Source organism: Varanus komodoensis, unplaced genomic scaffold (assembly GCF_004798865.1).
Source record: "Varanus komodoensis strain SLA01 unplaced genomic scaffold, ASM479886v1 scaffold2, whole genome shotgun sequence".
NCBI lineage: Eukaryota > Metazoa > Chordata > Lepidosauria > Squamata > Varanidae > Varanus > Varanus komodoensis.
In genome coordinates this window covers 12,688,372-12,709,860 of record NW_025335568.1, presented here as the reverse complement: position 1 = coordinate 12,709,860, position 21,489 = coordinate 12,688,372, and the positions used below count along the sequence as shown (strand labels likewise).

Below are 21,489 nucleotides of genomic sequence, written 5' to 3'. Positions count from 1 at the left end.
TTCAGTTCCACCTTCATTAAGGGCCACTTCAGGTATAATCCCAGTAGCTCTGAAATCAAAGTTGCAAACAGCCGCTGATTTTAATGGCTCTGGATTCCATCCCTTCATCTATTTGTTCTGCTTCATTATACTGCCAATGTGCTGGAAGCTGCTTTGAGTTACAAGGCTACCTGTGATCACCCCACAAATAATTATTCTCAAGATCTTTTCTTGGTTATGCACAAAACATTACAGTGCACCTTGATGAACCAATGAGCCTTTTAAGCCTTAAGAGGCATTCAGCTTTTTCTGAAAACTGAATGGCAGCTCAAGGCTAAAAGGAGTTGGAGGGAACTGGCAGGTGGAGATTGCCATTTTGAACATGCCCCTCTGCAAAAATCAATGCTCCTTTACATAGAGAACTAGGAGATTAGGAAGAACAGTTTCTGATATTTCTTTGATATGCTGGAGTTTAATACAAAAACAAGGACTTTGTTTTTTAAATGGGAGAGACTTTTTAAAAAGTGCAATCCACCACCTACAATCCTTTCAGGAATGTGATTGGGCAAATGTGTAGCTCTTTAAATGGCAGCAGCAAGAACAACAAAAACAGAGAGGAAAGGAAACTTGCCAAATCATGATTCTGAAGCAAGAAACACATAACCAGCTCATCTAACTTTTCCTTCAAGTTTTAAAACTTCAGGCTTTGCAACCCCAAGGAGTCTGGTCCATTACTACACTAACATCATGTTTTGATGGACAAACACGTGGAAACATAGGAACAGGACGAGTCAGAAGGGGTCTCCTGGGCCATCTAGACTGACCCCTGGCTCCAGCCGACTCTGCTCATGACATGCCCACCATGTGCATGTCCAGCCTATCCATGAACACCCTCACCGATGGGGCCTCAACCACCTCCTGTGGAAGCCCATTCCACACCCGCGGGGTCCTAACTGCCAGGAAATGCTTCCTGGCATCTAAATGGAACCTTGGTTCTCTGAGCTTTGTGACGCTGGAAATGTAACCTATTTCTGATTCTCCAGTGTTGATTTGGGTAGACAAATATCCCTGCCCCTTTCTGACATCTTCCGCCCGATATGCAGAACAACCCGCTCCACATGCACCCCCCATGTTTTCATTTAAATGACTTAGATAGTCCTCCTTTCTACCCTTTCCAAAATTTAAACATTGTCTTGAATTACGGTCTCTCAATGCAATGATCTAATGTTTGTTTTTCCTCATGCTGCTAGGTTCCTTAATTTAAGCTGGTTCTCTGATGGCAGCTTGGAAACTGCTCCAAAGTGCAACAGAAAATAAAGAGTTCTGGGAACTCTGAGCTTTCTGTCTTTACTGAATTCAAAGACCTGAAAAATGGGAAGGTTTGGAGTTTTGGTCTTCATGTTGTTGAGCAGGGAAAGCTGTGATCATCTTAAACTGCAGTTATGTATAATTCCCTCTGATGCTTGGTAGACAGCACAGATCGACTTGTGTGCTCAAGGAAGGAATCCGCAGAGCACATGTCTCAAAAACAGAGCGTGCTCCATTGAAATGGCTGGTGGCTTTTCACATCGGAGAGGTCAGAGAACGGCTCGCTCTGAGGGAAAATAATTTACAGGCTGCTTTGCCGCTGTCCTTGGTCCTGAATGCAGCTTTCAGCTGCCCAGCTCGTGTTACCTGTTCTCTGATCCTGCCCAACCATTAAATCTGTCATTCCACTGGCTAGATGCTATGTCAGATCAATGGGAATTCCGTTTCTATTTTTACAGAGCAACTGGTTTAAGCAGCACCTGCAAACGGTTCTCTGTGTGGACTCCCAGTCTCGTGGGGAAACCCCAAGGATTGTAGAAGTGCAAAAGAGCTTAGGAAAAATAAATCAGGAAATGTGGAACCTACCCAAATAGCTCAGTGATTCTCACTGGCCATGGAATCCTGACTGACAAATGGGAAAATGAAAAATCAGGCTGTGGAAGGGAAATGGAATACAGTGTCTGGCATCCTGAACTGCTGCACCTCACACTGCAACGTTTGCAGGAGCCAGTCATTTTGCTATACAATTAAAACCATGATATGCTTGGAATCCAACAATGCCCTTTCATTCCTTTACAAACTTTGCCTATTCGCCTTCCTCTACATTCCTGAGATTTCCAGTGTTCTCTCTTCAGCATTTCTGCTCTCTTGACAACTTCCCAAGTCCCTGCTGTTTGTTAAGCTCCACTTCCACAAGGATGTTGCAGGAATCCACTTGACACCCCCTATCCAGACTGATTGTTAGAACAGCCTGATAATAAGTGTGGTCTCCTTCCTCCATGGCACACTCGCATGCTGCATCCACCGCAAAGATCTTGGTGGTTGCCCTCCCACCAGCCCGGGAGTCCACTAAGAGAGCCAGTGGCAGGTGCAATTCAAGCCAGCTGCTCCATGTAAGCAGAGACGGTCCTCTCTGGTTGGACACAGTGGCTGCCCAGTGGCATGCTAGATTCAGTACCTGTCCAGGCCCATGGGACAGCTGAGTGGCTGAAAGTTGTGTGCAGGACCATGGAGAGCGACAAGGCAGCTTGTAACCTGGTTCACCCACGTGCTGTCAGGCTTTGGAGCTTTCCACAGTGAGAAGCCACAGTCATTTCACTTTGAGAAACACTTTCTGAAAGCATCGATTAATTTCCCGGCGTGTTCTTCCCTTGACTCAGAGTAGAGCAGCACTCCCTAGTTTAATAGGGTATTCAAAGAAAAGGAATGATCAGCATCTGACAAGGTGTTGGGAGATGTCTCTCTGCCTATTGATGAAAGGGAGATGAGAACGTAAATTGTTCCCATCAACACCCATCCCAGCAAGCTGTAACAAAGGGAAATGTGGGGCTGAGCCAGCAACCCTGCTGGAAGACTGCTTCATTTGTTTCCTTGCCCATCCCATTTCACTGAGCGTCATGCCCTTTTAAATTTTAGGCCCACTTTTTATTTATATTTTTTTCTTTTTGTAAACTGCTCTGGGAGCCTTTTTGGTGGAGGAGCAAGGATAAGAATCAGTCCGTCAATCATTCAGTTGTATGTGATTACATCTCAAGAAGGCTCTGGATGGGTTTGTGCTTGCTCCTTTGTAGCCTAAGTTTCTACTTCCGATCAGAAACGCCTAGAAGACCTTTTTATTTAAACGTCATTTTAATTGTTAACAATATTTACTTATTTATCTGGCCAGGGCGACTTCTTTTCCTTTCTTTTCTAACTTTTCTTTTATAACTTCTTTTATATCGTTTATATTTCTTATTTAGTTTATATTATTAATTTTAAGTTTATATTGTTATTTTTGTATTGTATTGTATTGTATTGTATTGTATTGTATTGTATTGTGTTGTAAGCCACCCTGAGGCTTCGGCAAGGGGCGGCATAGAAATGTTCTAATAATAATCATAATAATAATAATAATTCACCTCTAGAATAGCATGGTGGACCTACTATATTAAAAAGAAGCATAGCTTACCCTATGCAGGAATGCTGATTGAAGGACAATCAGCAAAATTACAGATCTATCTGAACACATATTACAGCTATATCCAAACACACTGAAGATAAGCCATATGAATTAGTCACCCATTAATATTATTAATCCAATAATACTTTGATCTTCCATTTGAATTACAATCTGGTTAAGTACCGAGGAGTCCCTTTGGGCAAGAAACCTTATAATATGGCTGGAAAGAAATAAATCCACATGCTCACACCAAAATGTTTCCCTTGAACAGTGTGGCTGGCTGGATTGTGTCTTTCAGGTCATTTAGGAATAACAGTCACAATAATTGAATGCTAGGGAGTTAATTTCAAGGGAGTGGGAATTGCCAAATTTAGCACACTACAGAAACCTTTCTGCACTTTTGCATCTGTATAAGGAAGACATCTCATGTTGATAGTTGCATAGTTTGACAATCTGTGTTCCATTTCTGCCTATCTTAAAGCAGCAGATATATATCCTTGCTTTGGAGGCAAAGGAAGCTAAAGCTGTCTTAGGTGTGAAGAATATTATAGTTTCTCCTGGAAGTATATTATACACAGTTCTTGACGTGGTTCATTACATACCTCTAGGTGGCTTTACCACTGACATTTATCTAAGGAAGAGGGTTTTTATTGATTTTTTTTTCCCAGGATGTCTCACGCTTTCTCAGCAGGGATGCATATGAAATTATGGAAGTCCTGGCTGCAGCTTTCCCTTTTTAATCATGGAGCTCTTTTACTATGGGCAAAGGAAACAGAGCCCTGGGTGATTTATGAGGAGCCTGTGCCTTTTTAGACCGTGGTTTACAATTGGTGTCACATGAGGGCTTTTTGGAAGCAATAAACCTTGGTCTGTAATTCTGCCTCACTACCTCCCACTGTGTTTAGGCTGGGGGCAGCAATGGACTTTAAAGATGCTTCATTGTTGTGCTTTCTCAACAGTGTCCAGGGTTAAATGCTGGATGATTATGGGCCATATATTTCCAGAAGGTATCTGGACCCTTTGTCCTGTTCGAAGAAGCAAAATCTTTATCACAAAGCAGCAGAAAGAAGATTTGGATTAATAAGTAATTGTAGGGCAATCAAACACAAAACACAAACATCTTACCTAAGAAGGCTGGGTTTAGTGAAAGCCAGGCTATAGCAATATTCTGCGAAGGTTCTCTCTTTCTTGTTGTATGCATTGTGTGTAAGACTATTTAAAATATTTATTAAAAGCACAATCCTATATACTGTACATCTATATAGAAAAGGCCCTGCAATTCCTTTCATGTGCTTTGCACTGTGAAAATTTAAAATACTTTATTTAGAACTGCCAGTTTCTGCTATGACTCACCCTGGCCACCATAACTTGATGTGCAATAAAAGTTAATTGCTGGGCATCTTTAGAGAGAGGTGACTAAATTGTTATAATTCACACAATAATTGTAACAATCACATAATAATCTGAAACTAGTCATAAATGTATACATCATTTTTCAATCCAGATTCTGAAGACAGTGGGCAAGAGTACAACAGAATAAAAACATAACAAATCCAGTTAATTTATTTAACAAACCAAGTAAAATATCTATAGAAATGTCCATAATATGAAGGCAAGATTTAAATCCTTGGCAGTCTTTGTCCCAAAGGAAATCTTTCATGGCTGTCCAAAAGGGACAAATAGGATGAACTGGGAAATTCATTTTGAAAGAGAATGCTGCATACTCGGAACTATTTCACCCGCAACGCCAGATTTCCTATTTACAGGGCCCTATGAAGTTTGAAAATGCATTTGTGGGTATTGATTTGCTTTTATTAATGACTTCTTAATATGTTTTATGTGTGAATATATGCTGCAAATCACTGTGGTTTACACAACACAACATGCCATTGTAGGCAACAAGCTGACAGGTTGTAAGAACTCAGGCTGACTCCCCCAGGGTGACTTTGTCAAAGGGCAACAAGCCACCCTGACAACCCAGGGATTGTTTTCGGGTTTGTGGTACCCACACTGGGTTGTTGTGTCATCCAGACCCAGGCAGCTGACCCCATTGTGAGTACAGGGAAGTGACAAGCAAGACACGTTGCAAGAACAGCGACAACTCCTTGCTGCTTTGCCAAACTGGTCTGGGCCACTGGAGTGGCACAGTGGTGTGACCATTGCTAGTTTGGTGCCCCTCCTGCTGGCTATGAGCTCTTTCGCATTTGCTGTGGCTTTTTTCATCTCATCCCCGTTTTTGGAAATATTTTTTCTTGATCACCAAGTGACACCTCTCCCCTGCACCCAAGTAGCACATGGGAATTGCTGCCACCTCTTTGCTTAAATATGCCCCAAATGTGCACAAATATTTCTGTATTGTTTTAAAAAATTAGACAGGCTTGCACAAATGCAGAGTTGCACATTACCATGGGTCAGAAATGGGAAGCCGTCCTGGCCAATTCCCTGAGAAGTGTCTGCTATTAACCATGTGCATTAGCTCAGAGAGGCTGAAGACAAGCTTCTTTTCAACTTTCCTTTTTCCTGACAGCTTTCGAAAGGGAAGCAATTGAAAGAAAGCAAAGCCATGAGCCAGGCCCCTTTCCAGAAAGAGCCTCAATATTTGGGCAAGGGGAGAATCAGCCTGTATATGGATGGGCCCCCCAAAACCTTGATTAGCCCCATCAAAAAGCATGTTTTAAAAGGAAGCCTGAACTTTGACTGTTGTGTCATGAGAATCCACCCAATCTTTCAGTGAGTAGGCTTGCAAGTTAAAAAATACACATTTTTATCAGATCAATGATGATTGAATTGATCTGATGATCTGTTGAATTTCACTGAGAATGTATGAAAATCCCCTGATTGTTGTTGTTGCTGCTGCTGCTGCTACTCGACATATCAAAGTCTATCAAAATACTTTTAGCTTCCCTTGAAATTTCCCGTGTGTTTTCCCCATGGGTGAACCAGCTTTGGCATTCACTTTAGGCAACCCCATTTCCCCGCTTTATGTGCTGTCTCTTTTAAATTGTACGCTCATGGGCAAAGAATTTCTGCTTACTGATCTTTGTAAGCCGTACTTAGAGGCTGTTTTAGCAAAGGAGTGGGGTGCACATACCTTAACTAAATCCAGGTAGTTTCAACCAATAGAAGTGTAGAACTTTCCAAATGAGTTTAAGTAGACTTACTGAATTTTTCAGCTTTTTGTACAAGACTGAAAAAATAGCATAGCCCTCTGTCTATAGAAAAAGGACTGTACAAATCTAATACTGGTGTTAAATGTACTCCTCAGTCCCTTCAAATGGGATCAGGTATACTGTATGCAAATGTATCAGGTTTCACCTGCAGAGGAATCCCTAAATTCAGTAGTTCTCAAACATTTTCCATTCTATGAGCCAGCTGGAAATTGCCAGGCAGACCACTGAATAAATTTGTGGTTCTTAGTTAAAGCACATATACGTAGTCTTTAAATGGCATTTTTTTCCTTCACTGTTGGCATCATCACCACTACTCCAAGTGTGTATTGTTAGCTTCTTTGCCCCTGGTTAAAATGGCCTTGATTTCCATTATCAGAAAAAAAATGTCATATGAAATGTAACCTTTCCATAGTTTACCTGAATGAAGTTCATGGGCCACTAGGGAGGGCTACATTTGAGAAAACTTCTTCCCAAATTCACTCTTAATTAATTTATTTAAAACATTTCTATGCCGCCCCCATCGCAACAAAGCCTCGAGGCGGCTCACAAATTTAGCTTTTAGATGATGTATCAGGAGTAATGCTAATTTTAATCTTTAGGTCTTTTGGAGTAAAAGTTTTAAGGAGGTTTGAGGAACTTCTGAGCTTCTGTTTCTGAAGATGTTTAAATGCAACTGAGCCAAGTCCCAGTTTGCTTCTTGTCACATCCCAGTATGTCAATCTTTTCCTTCTTTATCTTTGTCCATGTCTGTAACTGGTTTGTCTCCCTTACCCTGTTAATCACTTTAAGTGCTAGACAAATGGCATGTGAATTTGTAATAGCCTTAATTCATTTCCATTATTTCTCTTTCTAGTAGTATGTAGTGTGAGGTTTCTTGGAAGAAGATAAACCGTTTCTGCTTGGATTTAAATAGGTGTTTTACCTACTTAAATTATTACCTTATGTTCACTTTTCTTTGCCCACTTATTCCAAGAATAATTTAAAAGGCTACTTTAGAGCCAATAGAGAAGTTTGTACTACTTTTGTAATGTCGTGAAGAAGGGGAGAAAAAGCCAAAGTACGAATAATTACGGCAACCCTCCATTGACAGAAAAAATGACTGTACCAATTCAGTACCAAAAAGCCAGGAGCCAAATGGCATCCTTTTGATCCTTGCTCATCTCTCGTCAACTCAAGGCTGTGGCTTCCTCCACAGAATCAATCCATCTTGTAGTTGGTCTTCCTCTTTTTGTTTTGCCTTCAACTTTCCCTAGCATGATTGTCTTCTCCAGTAAGTCTAGCCAGGATGTGTAGAGGCTGATTATGAGTGACAACCTGGTTCTGAGATCCCACTCTATATTTGGTTGCCTTCCTTTTATCCAGCCAAGTCCCCAAGAACCATTAAGAACACATGAAGCTGCCTTGAACTAATTCAATACCTTGGTTTGTCTAGCCCGGTATTTATTGATTTATTTATCAAAGATTTTTATATACTGCTCTCTCAGCACATTGCTCTCAGAATGCTTTGCAAATGGTGATTTCACCACTGACTGGTAGTAGTTCTCCAGGATTTCAGGGAGGACCATTTCCAGCCCTGCCTGAAGAAGCTGAGAATTGAACTGGAGCCTTCTGTGCACAAAGCATATGCCCTATTGCTAATCTAGGGACCTGTCCCTCTGACTTCCCTGTTCTACTGCTCCTTAAACCCAAGGCATTAAAAAAGAGGTCTAGATGAAGTACAGCCTTTGGATATCTTGAAGGTGCTTCTGTAGCATCATCCTTCGTCACATCCCCATCATGAGGGCATAATTATCTGCTAGGTTTCTAGAAGTGATTGAGATAGTGATTGTTATTACACGCTCACAAATAGGAAAAATGATGGAGAAAAAACCTGAACCATCTGTAGAGTTGAAAGCTTCTGTAGTGAGTCACTGAGCAATGAGACAGCAATCTGAGCAATTGCAGTACGAAGCTGAAAAGGTCACATGCATGGTTTTTGGGAACAAGGTTATAATTCATTCATTAAAAATTTATTGGGAGTGTATTTTAGGCTGAGATCACAGTGGGAGATTTTGCTCTTTGTTTTCCCTGTGCAGTGATTGTCAAGCAATATATATATTGCTAGGTTTACAGGAAATTGCCCCTATATGCCTCTAACACTCAACTTTTAAGTAGTAATCAAAGTCATCTTTAAAACAAACATGAAATTTTAGTATGAGGACTCTTGAAAGATTCTCGTGGCATTAGCATGTAACACTAAGCCAGGAATCTTGACTTAATAAACCATTGTGTGAATGAACAACATGCTGTGGCATGAAATTTCAGATCCTTCTGGTTTGGTCCTCTCTTCATTTGAGCAGGTAAAAAAAAATCAGGGGGAGGATAGCTTCCTAGGACTTTACAACTTGGGATTCTGGTTAAATGTACCCAAACAAATCAGGATTTGTAAGCGAACAAGAAACATTGGTTTAAAACTGCCTTATGATACTGAGTTAATTTGGAACATTTAACCATAATTCTGGATCTGGATATCACAAAGGCATCCCCTTCCTTATCAGCATTGTGTGTAGAGATAAGCTGAGAGGGAGTGACTGGGCTGCATTTATAACACATCATGGCTGATTAAGCCAGGATTCCTGGCTTACCGTTACATATGAATGTTCCTTACTCAGGGACTATATTTTCAGTTCAGACCTCCCATATTCTTCATTTTCTTAATTGGTGTATACGGCGGTAACATAGTCTACTAATGACACCTCCCAGTCCATGCTTATTCAGAAATAAGTCCCATTGTGCCAACACAGAGGTCTGGCCTGTTCCAGGGCAGAATATTTGTCCAGCTAGCTCAGCGGTCTTTGCTTTGATGAACAGCAGTTCTTCGGGATCAGAGGCATTTTACTTTTTAATGGGCACTTCCATGACTCAAATCTATATATACAATTCCAGATCAGAAACGGATGGTGGGCACTCATCCTGCTGCTGTTCTTTGAATTGCAGGTATTTATGAGCCGCCATTTCTTATACTACTGCAGTGAACCTACCCTGGATGTGAAGATTGCCTTTTGTCAGGTGTGTGTTCCTTACAGGTAAAACAAGGTACAGTATATACTTGTACTTCCATATTTAGTGGCCAGAATGATAGTTGATTGAACTGTAGCCATAAATTACAGCACTAACTGAATGCAAGAGTCTTCTGCATGAAATTGTAAGAAACCATATGAGTATGTTTTGTGCAGGTTGCACACATGTGCACGGAAACACACCCCTTGCAGAAAGAGTGCAGAGTGTGCTTTTGAGTGTGCAGCTCTATACTATAGCTCTCCTGTGCTGAAGAACCACTGGGTGAAGAGCCAATTCCCCCAGCTGGGTCCAACCAGACTTTCAGGTGTAGAACTCTCTCAACCCTGCCCATAGACTGTGCTGGTTGAGGCTGATGGGGTTTGTAGTCCAGAGCATCTGAAAGGACTATTGCTGAGGGAGACTGGTCTATAAGCTATGGCAGGAGAACAACACACCATGGACAGAACGGCTGTAACCGAGTGGTATTATGGGAAGAAGGAGGGGCCTCTTTGGCAAATGCCCTCATTGCCCCTCAACAGAATGGGAGCATCCCAAATGTGGAAGGGTTGGCTTATCATCTTTTAGGTCATTGGCATAATTAGGGACCTGTTTTGGGAAGACAGTCTGTTGGATTCCCCGGCTTCAGCTCTCTGGGCTCCAGCCTGCTTGCAGTAGCCCAGGGTCCGAGTTCCTGGGGAGCGCACCCAGAATTCACAGGGCGCTCGCCAGGATGCAAGCGCCACATGCTGCGCCAGTTGCAGAGAGTGGGGAAGAATTTCGCTGCAGGAAAGCACCCTTGTTGTGTCCCTTTCCTGCATGTCCCACCAGCGCCGCCAGCTGCAGTGAGCAGGGAAGAAGGTGTGGCCAGATGCTGCAGCCTTCCCTGGTGGAAGGCCTTCCAGATGCGCAAGACCAGGAGTGGCTAACCCAATGCTTTGCAGCCACTTGTGGTTCTCAGGGTTTATTTTGTGGCTCGCCGTCTGCTGCTGCAGGCACCCGGAGGCGCCCACTCGCCGCACACCACCTGCTGCCACCTCCCACGGGCTCCCACTTTATTTATTTATTTATTTGAAACTTTTCCATACCGTCTCTTCACAGATGGTTTACAACAGATTAATAAAATAGAAATACTATTTTATTTGTCGTTATTTGTTTTTCGGCGCCAGGCCAAGACCTTTTTATTCAGACAGTATTTTAATGTTTAATATTTACAGATTTTAATTGTGCAGCCAGTGTGTTTCTGGGTTTTAATTGCAATTGTTATTATGTTGTGCTTATTTTTGTAAGCCATCCCGAGGCTGTGTAGCAAGGGGACGGCATATAAAAACTTTAAATAAATACATAAATATGAGTAGCAATTGCACAGCATCCAATGTTAAATATAAAACCACCAATTAAAACAGGTTAACAATTAAAATATTGGGAGAATAAAAAGGTTTTCGCCTGACGCAGAAAGGAAAGAAGCGTTAGCGCCAGGCGAACCTCTCTGGGGAGTGTGTTCCACAATCCTGGTGCCGCCGCAGAGAAGGCCCTCCTGATCACCCTCCTGATCTCATTCAAGGAAGACTCCTGGACGAGGGCCTCTGACTCAGACCTCAAGGGGTGGGAGGGCACACAGGGGAGAAGGCACTCCTTCAGGTATCCAGGACCCAAGCCGTTTATCCAGGTCTTTCCACTGCTGCCCGTGGGCACCTGCTTGCGGCTCTCAAATGCCTGACATTTACCGTATGTGGCTCTTCCATTGAGCGTGTCTGGCACGAGCAGTTATAAATGCACAGAAATAATCATCTTCAGCACAGAATGCTGCAAAATGGAAACTGAGTTTGCTGACTGGCCTCTGTGTAGAAGCCATAACACGGAGCAGCAAGTCTTTGGAGTTAATTGCCCTTGAGAACAGAAGTTAAACTCTGGTGCCCGAATGAAATTTGGTAAGCTAAGCAGTTAAGGAAAGTGGATGAAGTTGTTCAAGTTAGTCTGTGAGTGTGTACGTGTTTAGCACAGCGGCAATTTATTTATGAAGAGTCTTTTCCATTATCCAGGTGAAAATGGGGTTTGCTGTTTGTCTTTAGATGTGCTGAAGAGAGTCAGACCTTTCAATCTCATTGTCAATTTTTATAGTTTGATGCAAAGCCAGTAAATGTCGCTTTTGCAGAAATATCCTGAAAGCAGTGCTGAATCTGGAGATATGGCACTAATCTAATACAAGTTTATGACTACACCTAGTACAGGGGAGAGAAATGTATTTAGTTTAGGACAAGATGGGGGTGGTTCTCAAAGCAGGATGAAAGGCTGTGGGCTAAAGTTATTAACTTTTGCAATATAACTGCAATTCTTAGAGATGTGATACATGATTAACAATCATCCCACATTACTTCATTCTCATATGATGCCTGCTGCAGTAGGTAGAATCTATGAGATACAGATTAAAATTCCGTCTTATCTCAAAATATTGTTTGGCAGCTTTGAGCCAGTCAACATTCCACGTTGTTATGCTGTTGCACTTTTGTGCAGATGGAAGAAACAGATGGATACGAGAGCAGAGTGGTGTAGTGGTTACACTGCTGGTCTGACATTTGGGAGATCCGAGTTGTAGTCCCCACTCAGCCGTGATGCCCACTGGGTGACTTTGGGCCAGTCATTCAATCTCAGCCCAATCCACCTCACAGGGTTGTTGGAAGTATAAAAGAGGAAAGAAGAAGGTTATATAAGTGGCCTTGGGTTCCTTGTGAGAGGAAGAAATGCAATATATAAATGTAATAATAATTTTAAAATACACATCTTTATTTGCCTTAACAGCCAATCCAAATATTCAGCAAATGGCATAGTTCTCCCTGCTGTTTACTTTTTCCTAGGTACATATTGGGACTATACTTGTAATGTTCAGCCTGCATTAAGGTCTTCCTATCTGAGAACTGTTGTGCATTCATGAGTCCCTCACTCCCAGTATTTTGCAGATGCTTTCCATGACATGCTTTCCAAGAATTTCTGTTGCTTTTTTTAGATGAGGGAGTCTGGTATTAACTGGAAATTGCCCTATAAGAAGCTTAAGTATTTTCTCAGTTTTGCTACTCTGCAGTGCCTCCTTGTGGTTGTGCAGTGGAACATACAGTAAGGCAGAGAAAGCAGTAGGGTGGGGGGTCTTAATTCCACAAAGGATCCAGAAGCAGAAGTGTCGGAAAGGTGATGAGTTAAAAGCCTCATGTAGAGAAGCTCTAGGATTCTTTGAAATGTACCATATTGGAAGAAGGCTGAATTGCAGATAACTTACCTGACTTGCTACCTGTGCACTTAAAGGAAAGTATACCACGAGCCATTAATGTACCTCTCAGACCTTAGTCGGGTGTCTTCTTTCTGCCTCACTTGGGATCCCAGGGCTGGTGAAGGAATTCTCCATGCCATGGGCAACAGTTCTATGAACTGGGACTAGTGAAAGTTCAAGTTGAGTTTTGCAATGTTTGATTGGAAGAAACCCACTGAAGAATTTTGTGGGAAGTGGAAGGGACTTCAGACACATTCCCATGTAAGATTATTACAGTGTAGCTCATTTACGTTCTTTTCACCACGCATTGCCTCTTTTCCACTGTAAGCAGACATGAGAATGCTTGTCTCCATTCCCTGGCGTGTGCCTCTAACCACGAGCTATCTAACTAAAGAAAGACCTTTGAAGCCTAAGCTTTCTCTGCATCCTCCATTAAGAACTTTAAGTCTCACATAATGTTGTACATCATTCATGTAAAATGAATTAACGTACCAGGACTCTTCCATGTTCACACTAGATCGTTCATCTTTTGTCTTCTGCTTCCATTCCATCAACATCAGCATTAATGGCTATTGAAATGACCAAAGTGATTGCCTGCATTAATTGTCCAGAGGACTGTGGTAATACGGGTTTGGTTTCTTTTTCTAATTCAAAAAATTGAATCTAACATCTGTTGATTAAAATATAAGCTGCTGTCTGACATGCAGCTGAAGATAAAATTCTGAGCACTTATTGGAGGAATTATTGGGGTACAAATTAATTTCAAAAGGCCTCCTTGAGTGGAAGAATGATATGAGTCCACCTCGGCATGGTGGTTGTGAGGAGGGAGATAATGTAGATTATGTTGCAAACTATGTAATAAAAATGCTCAACTAACAAAACCTTCATTGACTGCAACTCTCTAACATATCAGTTCAGAGTAGACAGCAAGCAGCCTTAAAGGGGCAAGCGTCCCTCTAATTTCAGGTGACCCTCAGCTGAGCCTATACGCAGATGTCCCCTGCAAGTGGACATTTCAGACCTCTGCAAAACCTATTTGTCTTTTCCCTGGCAATCCAAAAGGCAGGGGGAGAAGGAGAGAGATGGGGGTGATAGAAAGAGAGAGAAAGAAAAGGAGGTAAGCATCCTCCAGCTTGTTTGGTCTCACCCAAATGGCCCCTGATGGAATGAGGTTTTGTAGCTGCCAACAGATGAAAATCTGCTCACCATCCGTGATGTGAAAGGGCAGCATTTCCCTCTTTCTCCCTTTCCTTCCTTCTGTAAATGCACCAGGGTGGCACAGCAATTAGGATGAGACTGGGGGGCAGGAGGTCCAGGTGCTTTTCCCACTTGGCCATGGGGCTCAGCAGGTGACTTTGGGTCAGTTACTCACGCAAAGCCCAACTGGCCTCGCAGGAGCTATGGCAGCTGCCTTGGGGTTCCCCGCAAGAGGAAAAAGGATGGATATAAATGCAATGGAAGGACAAAAACTTGCCACTTATGGTCCACTTTTATATGGCCTCGTGGTAAATCGGCAGCATTCCAAAGCACAACTGCCCCATGACAACTTCAACATCCTGTGGCTCAGAGATCAGGGAGGAGGGGTCCTGATCACAAATTCTTTCTTTCATACTCCCCCCCGACAAAATGATAAGGTGCCTTGTGCCACAGCCTTATATACATGACTACTCAGAAGTAAATCACACGGGGCAGAATCCGGGGGGGGGGCACTTACAGTGGAGGGGAATTGTCCTTACAGAAGGGAGGGCTATCGCTCCCTAAGGGAGGCCCCCAGACCATGGACACATCCATTTCTGCAAGCAGGCACGTCAGCAGAGCTCCTTCGCGTGAGTTTCCCCAGCCTGCCTCTGTCCAGAAGCAAGCCCTTCCTCTTGTTTCAGGTCATCCACATTGCACAGGTGGCAGAGCTGTTTGCACAAGGCGTTTGGTCGGCTGGAGAAGAACACCCTGTTGGGATTCTTCCCACTGTATTTGATGGGACTGAGAGGCAGGTGATGAAGTCCCCCCTCCCACACACATGGGAGGCAAGGCAGCAGAAATGTCTTGGCCTGGGTGTGGATGCATGCAGGTTTGTTGGTTGGTACACATATGTACAGGCTGCCTGTAACTGCTGAGGCCTGCCTAGGCAGTTCGGAACCCACCTGCTAGCACTGGCTCTCCACATCCCTGGGATTGCTGTCCAAGATTGTACAGTGCATTGTCCTCCTGTCCACTGTCTGTCCTTCCTACCTATGCCCAAGATGCTCTGGGAGTGCTAGTTTCCGATGGGGCAGGTCCTAATTTAATTGAACAAACACCCTCGCCCTGCTGCAGAGAAGTACCTGCGTCAGCAGCTCAAAATCCTGCTTGTTTGGCTCCAGCATGGCTTTTGATTTAACTCCCACAAATCACACAAAATCTGTAAGATCGGTTCATCGCTGCAGAGAAATAGGCTTTAGTGAATAGGCTTCGAGCAAGAACTTCATGCTAGAAGCCTCATTTTCTCTCTCTCTCATGTAGTAATGAGGTTGCAGCCTGGGTCCAGGCCTCCAGGATTAACAGGCGCCAGAGAACTCGATTTTCTTTCTGCTCCACCTCCAGTGCCAGGGTCTTTCCTCTTAGCTGTTTGTGTTGTAGGGAAAGCTTGTCTAATTTGTATGGAATTACTGGATAAGTTGCCGCCACTTGCTGGTAGACTGGCTATAATGAAGTCTATGGATCAGCTCGAGCTCGGCATATAAAACCTGCTGAAAAGTGTAAATAGAAAGTGTAGAATAGCATATTGGAGGAAACAAAGTTGCTTTGCACTAGCAAGTTTAGGGCATTTTTTATTGTGACTTGATTAAAACCTGGCAGCACCACCAGGGGGCTGGTAAAATTCCTGTGGCCCAATGACAGCCAAACGGCCATGCCTCTCTTGCCGTACTAAGTATGACACTGTCATTGTGTGTACTTTACCATCTGGCCACCTCATCCATCATCTTATTTTGCATCTGCAAGCACTTTTCCTCCCCAACACATGTTTAAGAGCAGCACTGCACTGGCTGCTGTGCAAAGCATGAACAGGGATATTTTGTGAGCGTGCTGAAGACTGATTTGCTATGCAGGAGATAAGCGTTGTGTCAATGTATGTCTCTCACTAACTCGGCGGACCTTTTGTAGGCAGAGTAATTTTAACAAAGGAAAGATGACAAGGTTGAAGAAGAAGTTCAAAGAACTTCTTTGAACAGTTCAGAATTGGTCCAAGGTGATGTGCTTTCTGTTAGGAAAATACATGCATAAGAATAGCAAAGTATGGGGACGTTAGCAGAGTCCTGGACCAGATCCAAGAGCCTTCTGGTCCGGCATCCTGTTCTCACAGCTGCCCACGGGACCCCACAAGCAGGACAGGAGACAGCAGCATCCTCCCACCCGTGGTCTTATGATAGTGCCACTGCTGAGCATCTCAGAAGCATTTTCATTTAATTTCTTATATTTCTATGCCACCCAGCAGTCGAAGCTTTCTGGACAATTCACAGTGGTTGTAACCATCCAGCATAGCATGGTAAAATACAATTTAAAAGTTAAAAAACATTATGAACTGCCCTGAGAGCATCAGCTATTGGGCAGTGTAGACATGTACTAATTAAACAAACAGACAGACACTACAGTGCAAAATTTTAAAAGAAGTGGCAGCAATGCAAAGATTTAAAATACAGTTTCAAATGTGAAACAATAGAACCTCAAATATTAAAATATCCGGGAAAATTAGGGCACTGCTGGAATGAGTGCAAGGTTCTTTGAGAGTACCAGGAAGTTTCTTTCGGAAGTTCAGTCCACAGTCAGGGTGCTACAACAGAAAAGACTCCCTTCTTAGTACCCACCCAGGTGTTCCCACCAAATGAAGTGATGCAGCTGGCTTTGAGAGAGGTCTTCTCAGTGGTGGCATCCTGGGTGAGGAATGCCTTCTTCAAACAGGCTTCTTCAGCATTATGTTATGGTCTTTTTGGCACCAGGGGAAGACCTTTATATTCTACCAAGCATTTAAAGTGATTTTACTTTATTCTGCTTCTGATTTTAATTTGTTTTTCTATATAAACAATAGTCTTATTCTTTGCTACTGGTTTTATCTTGATTCTGTTCTGCATTTTTTCTCTTTTACAGTTTAAATGTATTGTTTATTGCATAGAGAATATAGGATATTAGGCAACATTATCACATGCATTGATTAAATAAAATGTTTTATTAGCTGTTAGCAATATTTTCTTCCCATTATCACAAGGAATGGCTGATAAATTTCAATATGACCTTACTAGATGTATAACTTCCAAACCTTAATACCAACTGAAAAACTTTGCCATTGTAATCCTTATAATCCTGAAGTTTTTGATGCTGTTTCCCAAAGGAATCTCTACATTTTAAAAATGCAAACAAAATGCTTATCTTTGGGGAAATGCTCACAAAATTGTATTATTCATTGGAAAATTGCTTGAAAAATGTGTCATTTGAAAAAGGGGACACAACATGTTTATATTTAAAGAAGAGCATGTATACAAAGACATATTTTGCAAAGATATGTGCAAACTCTCATGTAGATTTTTAACAAACTCGCAATCTGATTTGGAACAAACCTGGCATTGGGAAAATAAGAGCCTGGGGAAAATAAAGCTTGAAGAATTTCTCCAGGCTTTTAGTCCGCAGTTCTAAGGCATAAGACGTTGGGTATGAACTACCATTACCCTGATGGGGAAAATTCAAAGGAAACTATTCTATACTGAATCAGACCTTTTCTTCATCCAAACACTATTGCCTTCTCTGACCAGTAGTCACTGTCGAAGGTCTCCAGGCAGAGGCCTTTCTAGTTCCCTGGTACTTGATCCTTGTTGCAAGAGAAACTGAGGATTGCACATGGGGCCCTACTGCATAGACAGTTTACATTTATCCATGGTGCTATGGCCTTCTCTCTCAGGTTTCTTTGTCTTCATTTACAATGGCAGAATTCAGACACACAATAACCCATACTCAAGGAATGAGTTTGTGTTGTCCTTTAGCCATGCACTGTTGTCAAAACATGGGATGTCCTGTTGTCTGAACCCAGCTGCGCTAACAAACTATGGTTTGTTAACCACAGACAACCCATGATTGTTTTTGGGTTGTGAATGGTGCACTGTTCATGGTTAACAAATCATGGTTTGTTAGGGCTGCCAGTTCAAACAATAACCATAGTTTAATGGCAATTTTCACTCAACCTTTGACTGTGAGTTCTTGTATTGTCTGAATTCAGCCAGTGTGAAAAACCTGTGGAAGGCGCAACCAAACAAAATTTCCGTTCATATTTTCTTTTATTCTTTTCCTATGATTGCCTTTTTATAGGGGCGTCAAAGTTCCTGGGACTCATGCATCATTTCTTGTAACTGAAGGGCACTGAGTTTCAATCAGCCGCTCTAGAGCATTTATAGGTCTCCATGCCCCATTATGAACGCAACACATTTCCTGCACCAGCTTTGAAGGATTTTACATAATCATAAAGAAGATGATTGAATTCCCAAAGCTACCTGATTGGTTGTAAAATGTTCCTTTCACACAAATCATCACCATTCTTTCTCCCTCGTAACCCTGTGGAATTCACTCAGCTGCATCGCTACCCCATGCAGGCGATTCTAAATGGTGACAAACTTTTCCCACGCCACTCTTAGCCTCTTTCATCCTATGCATGTTCAGACAGAAAAATGTTCTGAGAACACCAGCATGACTGGCTGGGGAATGCTGGGAACTGTAGTCTTCTCATATTTTGTCTATGCATATAGACAAAACATGACCCTTGAAATAGGACAAATTCAGCTTTTCCGTTTCAGCCATCCATTGGAAGAGTTTAGATGCCTGATTTTTATTTATTTATTTATTAAATGCCCATACCATCCATTAGCCAAAAAGGCTCTCTGGACAGAATATGTCCAAAATGCACTGAAGTCACCAAGCTTGCTAAAACACAGCCTAATTTATTAGTTTCTTGTTTCAATTTAAAGCATTTGTACTGAAGCTGAAAAGCCTTCTAGAATGACCTATAAAGATGAATAATAAGGCAGTTCCTTTTTCAGGCTTACAATATAAAAGACATGAGACAAAAGAAAAAGAATTGGGAAGAAGGAATAAAAAGGCAAACTTGGACGTGAGTTGCAATGAGTTGCTAAGTTCCTAGAAGTGCGCTTTGTACCAGGGAAGGATGCAACGGTCTTTGTGCAGCTCTTGCTTCTCTGGCCAGGTTGGAATCTGACTTTTGCATGTTTCTGGAGAGCAAGCCCCTCCGCATCCCTTGCGCCCTCTGTTGGATTAGCCCAAACCACTGTGTCCTTCAGTGCAGCTGAGCCAGGCTCACTGACAGTTGGATGGAGTTAAGGCTCGTCTTTCTTTGTGGTGAAGTTGTCCCCAAGAGGTTGGAGAGGCACCCTCTTAGTTGCCCTTGGTTCTCTTGATGGCAGCAGTACATAGTCCCCTTCAGTCTCTGCAGATTCTGACTTCCAAATGCAATTGGATGCTTGCTAGAGACTGTAGGACTCCTGCATATATTGCAGCCCTCCTAGGATAGGTGGCTTGCTGTCCCCCAGGGTCAGCAAGAAGGTAGGGAGAGCCTGATGCACATCAGGAGGGAGGCTGCCAAGAAAGGGTCTCACCCCCTTTGGGTTGCTGGTGACGCTCTCAAAGTGCCCTTCCCTTCAGCATGAACTGAGAGCGGAAGGCTGGGCTTGGAAAGATGTCAGGCAAGTCATTTTAAACTTTAAAAGCAATTCTAAAGCAATTCTTTATCTTTGGGAAACAATTGCCACAAAGGGAAATAATTCAAAGAAATGGGCGGAAAGTCTCTAAAACCATTGATGTTCCTTCTTTTTAATATTTAATGAAAATGCTCTGTGAAGCTAGTTATTAAAATGATTCAATTGACTTTTTCAAGGTCAGGTGGCCTTTGTTTTGCTTGAGGACCTTCTGTGTCCTACTGCTGGCCATTATCTCACGTGAATGACCACTCTGTGGGATAAGTTTCTTCTTAATTATAGGTAGTTCATTTAGAGGATGTGTTTGAAACTGCCAAAGAAATGTGTCCATTCAAACAGAAAATACGATTTGAGAGAAGCAATTAAAAATAATATGGTAAATTAGAGTCACCTATTGAATAAAGAATCCTTATTTCTTACCCTCTTCTTTTGCTAAAAAAAATGATTCAGGGCGCAAGTCTGCATTAAAGTACAGAGGCTCCCTCCTTGCCAGGTGTGTATGGTGTAGGTGGCTATGAATCCTACTTTACAGAAGACACTCTCTAATCTAGAGAGGCTGGCAGAGGACAGTCCTCTGTTTCAAGTGTCCTCTTTTTAATGAATTGTCTAGTCCAAGTCTGGTTTAAAGGCAAAGAAGGAGGAAGGGTGTCAAGATCCTTGAAGTTTCCCATCACTGAGCAGATGCACAGAATACCTTGTCCGTTTTCCCCACTAGGCTGAAATCCTACTGAAGAATTTCACTCCTACTGAAATCTTATAAGTGATATTTCTGATTGTTTATATTCAAATAATGATTACGATTTCTGCATTTATACTTCTACATATCCCTTTGCTTATGCAAACATCAAGCAGATTGGCACCTGCGTACTTTTGGTGGCACATTGTCCATGTTTTGGTGGTGTGTAAGTGGCCACCTGGATGAATTACCAGTCTCCTCCTGAGGCAGGCAGCCTTCCACACATGTGCTGGTGTGATGCGGATGGGCCTTGGTGGCAGACGCCAGGCATGTTGCCCCTGCACTCCAGTCAGGCTGAAACACCACCAACCCGATCGCTCCCATGCTGCAGAATCAGCCATGTGGTGATGGAGCTGGTTGGAGTGGGCATCCCTCCCCCTGGAAGTTGAGTTGCTCACGCTGGGCAGACGAGCAGCCTCATCCTGCTGCTTCTGTTTCCTGTCTTTTGTCTCTGCTCCTTCAGCTCATATCTGACACCTTGTTGCCTGTCCTCACTGGCTGATCTTCTGGATATGTCACTGCCTCCAGCCCTTGGTCTGTTGTTAGTCTGGTGTCCCAAGTCCATCCTGCCCTAGGGCTGCCATGCATCCTACCTTACAGAGGGTTGGAAAGACAGCTGGTGGACAGCCTTCCATCTGAAGGTCTCTTCTCTTTGAAAGGCTTCTGATTAAAGTCCATTGTAATGATGAACAATCCGAAGAAGCTTAAGGCAGATCAGGAGGTCTTGAGTTACCCAAACCTAAATAGTAGACAGGCTGACGGTCACACAGGTCACATGGTCCTGGCCTTCCACAATATGGTGTGAGGGACTGTCTTTCTCTTTGAATTACAGCCATTACTTCTAACTCTGCACCTGTGCACACAAATTATCCTATGTGCTTTTTATGCTGGTAAGTGTCTTCTTTTATCTTGGTTTGTGATGCATCTCCCCTCTTTTTATGATTCATAAGTGGCTACCCAATCTTCTGCCTCTCTCCCATTTGAAGCTCACCTCCCTTGCCAAAGCAGATCCTAGATCAGCGGTGGCGAACCTATGGCATGCATGCCACAGTGGGCACACAGGGCCCTCTCTGTCGGCATGCGAGCCAAGTCAACCCAGCATCGCCCAGCAG

The 21,489-nt window shown here is 42.8% G+C and overlaps 1 protein-coding gene across 2 annotated transcripts in view; it reads left to right on the top strand.

Annotated features, from left to right (window-relative positions):
* The first annotated feature begins 9,597 nt into the window (after nt 1-9,597).
* Nucleotides 9,598-21,489, top strand: part of MAPK10 (mitogen-activated protein kinase 10) — a 116,380-nt gene continuing 104,488 nt past the window's right edge. For both annotated transcript variants that reach the window (XM_044428743.1, XM_044428742.1), the window contains exon 1: nt 9,598-9,663. In XM_044428743.1, coding sequence (XP_044284678.1) covers nt 9,598-9,663 — 66 coding nt within the window. The remainder of the gene's footprint in view (nt 9,664-21,489) is intronic.